Source organism: Malaya genurostris, chromosome 3 (assembly GCF_030247185.1).
Source record: "Malaya genurostris strain Urasoe2022 chromosome 3, Malgen_1.1, whole genome shotgun sequence".
Lineage (NCBI taxonomy): Eukaryota > Metazoa > Arthropoda > Insecta > Diptera > Culicidae > Malaya > Malaya genurostris.
In genome coordinates, this window is record NC_080572.1 from 276,689,794 (window position 1) to 276,694,564 (window position 4,771).

Consider the following 4,771-nt stretch of genomic DNA (forward strand, 5'->3'; position numbering starts at 1 on the left):
GACATCGGTCGTTGCTCTTATTTCTAACGGATTTTATGATTCGATGTCGTAACCCGGGAGCTCGACGATGCGGGAGATTTCATTTCTCGCTAGCTTAAATTTAGAATCCTAGTATGGGATTTAAATCTAGGCACGCTGGTGAAACTGTCAGCCACACTGCCAAAAAAATACGAATGAATGTCAGGCAAGACTACTCTGAAACAAGGATAATGGTATTCGCTACTATATTGAGAGGTTAAGTTAAAAATAGTACATCAATGAATTTTGGCAGAAAATATATCATGTTTATCTAGAGAATGATTACTGTTATATCTATAGTTATAAATATTGAATACAACTATGTGCATATCGATAATTGTTTTCATTAGCGACCCTTACACGATCATTAAAAGTGACATTACTAAAAAGTAATGACACTTTTAATGATCGTGTAAGGTCTACGAGTTCAGTAATGACACGAGTAATGCTGGAATTCCGGATTTTCCATCATTACCAACATTATTTTTTCTTCTTATTTTTTTGTGGAAGTGCTGAATATCTTTAGGCTGTGAACCATTTCGCGGTTAATTTTAACTTTTGGTTAAAATCTGACACTCGAGTGGTTAATTTGATGTTGTCAAAAATAACCCTGCTCGAGAGCATAGTTATTTTTGACAGATCGATAGTTATTTTCCAACACTGGAAAAAATCTCGCATTGAAAATTCTAATATTAATTCTTTAGTTGAAATTATTTCCAGTGGAAAATAAACCCAAATAACTTTCCGTCCGTCAAATTTTGAAATGGGCCCAGAGATGCCAGGTCTGCAGATTTGTCTGTAAATCTGCAGATTTGGGGTATAGTGCTGCAGACATTTTTTGTTGTGCAGATTTTTGCAGACTTTTAGTGGCCCTTACACGATCATTAAAAGTGTCATTACTAAGTAATGACACTTCTGCTCAAACGCTCGTCATTACTGCATTACTGTACATCATTACTTTTTAGCATTACACGTTCATTATTAATGATGAGTATTTGTAACTACTCCAGCAATAGCAATATTTTTATTTTCGTTTAGCTGAAAATAAATTTGATTTGCCATTGAAACGTTAAGGTTAATGAAATATTAACCATTTAAATCTACACTTTGTCATTTTTTTGCGTATAGTTCTAAAGATATTCAGCACTTCCACAAAAAAAATAAGAAGAAGAAATAATGTTGGTAATGATGGAAAATCCACAATTCCATCATTACTGAACTCGTAGACCTTACACGATCATTAAAAGTGCCATTACTTTTTAGTAATGACACTTTTAATGATCGTGTAAGGGCCGCTTTTGAAATTCTCGCAGCCTTTTACAGACTTTTAAAATTCTCGCAGACTTTCGTCTATATTTACAGACTTTTGAAATTTCCGCGACCTTTTTTTTTCTCGCCAAGTCAGTTTTGCGTGTTTATAGAGAAATTGCTGCCAGCAAGACATACTTACTGACTGCAGATTTTTTTTCAGATTTACAGACCCTGTCTGCAGATATTTGAAATTTTTACCTGGCATCTCTGAATGGGCCACAGTTTTAGTCAAATTCAACTACTCGACACCCTCGACACCAAATAACCACTCAAGTGTCAGATTTTAACAAAAAGTTAAAATTAACCGTGAAATGTCGTCGGTGAAATGGTTCACAGCCTTAGAACTATACGCGAAAAAATGACAAAGTGTAGATTTAAATTTTTAATATTTCATTAACCTTAACGTTTCAATGGCAAAAAATTTATTTTCAGCTAAACGAAAATGAAAATATTGCTATTGCTGGAGTAGTTACAAATACTCATCATTAATAATGAACGTGTAATGCTAAAAAGTAATGATGTACAGTAATGCAGTAATGACGAGCGTTTGAGCAGAAGTGTCATTACTTAGTAATGACACTTTTAATGATCGTGTAAGGGCCGCTATTGGGTGATTGATTTTGTGAATTTTGTAACCTTTCATATTCAGGCACGCACCATTAAATAATATGGAAATAACAAGAACTTCAAAGTACCCGGCTGGAATACTGAACACAGCGAATTGCAAAAATGTCGATCATTTAAATTGAAGAAATTAAAAACCTACAACCATTGATAAAACTGCACTTGAAAAGATTAATTCTGTATAAAATGTTCATTCTCAGCAATCCTCTTCAATTATTTACCGGTAATAATAACTAAAGCTATCATCTTCGATTAATTAAAGTTCAATACATATTCCTCGAGTGTGGAAGATCTGCATAATGAAAAAAATCGCGATTGCGGTGAACGGTGCACGAATCAAATATTGATTTTACGCTAGAAACTCTGATTAAAAGTTTGCAAGGTTGTGATTGTGTTATTTTATTTATAGGATTCTATAATCTATGTATATACAAATTACTCGACGGTAATTTGAAAGTAATTCGTTATGCGAATACTACATACATAATTTACGTAAAGTAATACAATATTTTCCCTTTGCGCAAGTTCTGCTTATGATCTAATCTATCCAGTATCTGAAGTACACTCCGATGAATCATTTGAATTATCCGTAGAACTGCTATTTGTGGATAGTAACGAACTTCTTTTAGGATCAATTGGTGTCGTTTTGCCCGACTTCCGATTTTCTGGACTCTGCTCCATTTTCATGTAACTTACGGTAGTCGTCACTTCGCCAGCTTGACTTGTGCTGTTTTTCTTTTTCTGTGAAGCTTGTTTCTGCAGATGCCTTTTGTCGTCGTCTGCATTCAATTTTACCGGCGTTGAAGTTTTGGACTGACTATTGCTATTTCGTTCATCCAGAGTTTCGGCACGACTCGCTGTGTCTATTTCGTCCTCCTCATCAAAACTTACAGGTTTATTTTTTGCTTCCGCTTCGGCAAATGCTAGGGGATATTGTGTACCAAGCTTAGACTTTATACTGCGAATCTTTTTGAAAATATAATCCAAATCTTTTTTCATATCGTGCAGTAATTTGGTGTGTTTCTTAAAATCCTCATTAGCAATCTTTAGCCTGCTTTGGCTGAGAGCATTGCAGTTCAGAAGCATTTCGTTTGTCTTTTCAAATCTTTGCAGCCTACAAATACATGTTTTTTCGTATATTAGAACATTGTAGAAAAATCGATAATTCTTACATCTGTTTCTGTGCCCTAATAATGACTTCAACATCAGCTTGATTGACTAAACCAGCTAGTCCTTGGACAAACACCTCTGGTGCAGTATAGTTCTGGAAACATTCAATGCTGAATTCACTTTCGGGCCTACCCGAGTGCATACTACTACTCATCTCGGAATTCATCATATTTGCAATTGTAGATCAAATTTACTGAAATCAAAAATTTTGAGACCAGAATCGCATACGATCAATTTTATTTCACTTGTTGGAACACAACAAAAGACCAGGGATACCAACTCAATTATCAATTGTATCCTTCAAGAAGCCTTCGCATGCACATTTTGTCACAAAAGTGCATAATTTGTCACAAAAAGTACGAGAATTGAAAATATTTTGACGAATGTCTGATTAAAGTAGTAAACATACGGTATCAAAGTAATTTTGGAAATTTATACCAATCAACAGGAATAGAAATTTCTGCTGTTTTCACAAACTAGAGTGACTATAATAACAAACAATATATAAATTTCCACATCAGTTTGCGTATCTGGCATCGCTGATTGGAACAAACGTTCGTTTGGTTTGACATTACCAAGCAATTTATTCCATTTTCCATGATACACTGAAATGAAAATCTTATTTATATTCATTAGATTTATCATATGAATCATATGCAGAATATAATTCATAGAAATTATATGGAATCTTATAATCTTTATTTAATGTGTACGTCAAATCTAAATGGACGTTATCATAATGAAAGTTATAAAAATATCCCATATAATTTATATGGAAATCCGATGAAAGTCGTGAATAGTTGTGTCCTCGATATTCATCAACTGCTCCAGACCATTTTTTTTCAGGAAGTTTCGCATCTCAATGTAATTTTAAATCGCTGACAAGACAGCTCATCCAACTTCGTTCAAGGATATGTGTTAACGGACCATGAAATATATATCCGGTACATTTCATTACTCTATCTGTTTAGTAAGATTCATTTTTTTTTATTTTCAGTCTCGGGATCTCACTTCTCTTTCGCAAATATCATGAGGTGCTCCCTTACCGAATGGAATACTAGTATAGCTTGAATCCTCAAAGAAAAGTAGTAGTGGGGAAATATCTGCTATTCGTATGACTTCCATTGAAAGTTATATATTTATATATATATATATATATATATATATATATATATATATATATATATATATATATATATATATATATATATATATATATATATATATATAAATTTTATAAAACTAGTCATATGGTATATATGAACCTATATAAATAAATTCGAAGTGAATATAATATGCGCTTCATAAATTGTTCCAATGTATGTTGTGCGGATATCCAGTAATGGTTATAAGACGCGCCAATAAATTTGACTTAGACTGGAAATTTCATTCGTTATATGGAAATCTTGTAAAAATAACGTTAAGAAGGGTTTTGTGTTTCATAAGAGTATCTCATATATTTGACATGATGTTGAACACATCTTGTAACTATTATTGGAAATGCTAATAGTGCAAAATCATCAGAATATCATATAATGTGAAAAAGAAAATTTAGCTCAGTGTAGGGTTGCCATATACACTCTTACTCACTACTACTCAGTTACTAAAATGGAATTCAACCCAAGTTGGGTAATGTGTCGGATAGAGA

The 4,771-nt window shown here is 33.1% G+C and overlaps 1 protein-coding gene across 1 annotated transcript; it reads right to left on the bottom strand.

Moving 5' to 3' along the window:
* Positions 1 to 2,336: 2,336 nt before the first annotated feature.
* LOC131438090 (kxDL motif-containing protein CG10681) lies at positions 2,337 to 3,515 on the bottom strand. The gene is made up of 3 exons (XM_058607888.1): positions 3,404 to 3,515; positions 3,126 to 3,316; positions 2,337 to 3,067 (listed from the first exon to the last, which is right to left on the bottom strand). Exons 2-3 carry the CDS (start codon positions 3,290 to 3,292, stop codon positions 2,497 to 2,499), a joined length of 738 nt encoding a protein of 245 aa, XP_058463871.1. The 5' UTR covers positions 3,293 to 3,316; positions 3,404 to 3,515; the 3' UTR covers positions 2,337 to 2,496.
* Positions 3,516 to 4,771: the final 1,256 nt, after the last annotated feature.

Coding starts and splice junctions, on each gene's coding strand:
- LOC131438090 (XM_058607888.1), bottom strand. CDS start 3,292: ATGATGAATTCCGAGATGAGTAGTAGTATGCACTCGGGTAGGCCCGAA. Junction 3,068..3,125: donor ATTAGGGCACAGAAACAGAT/GTAAGAATTATC, acceptor ATGTATTTGTAG/GCTGCAAAGATTTGAAAAGA.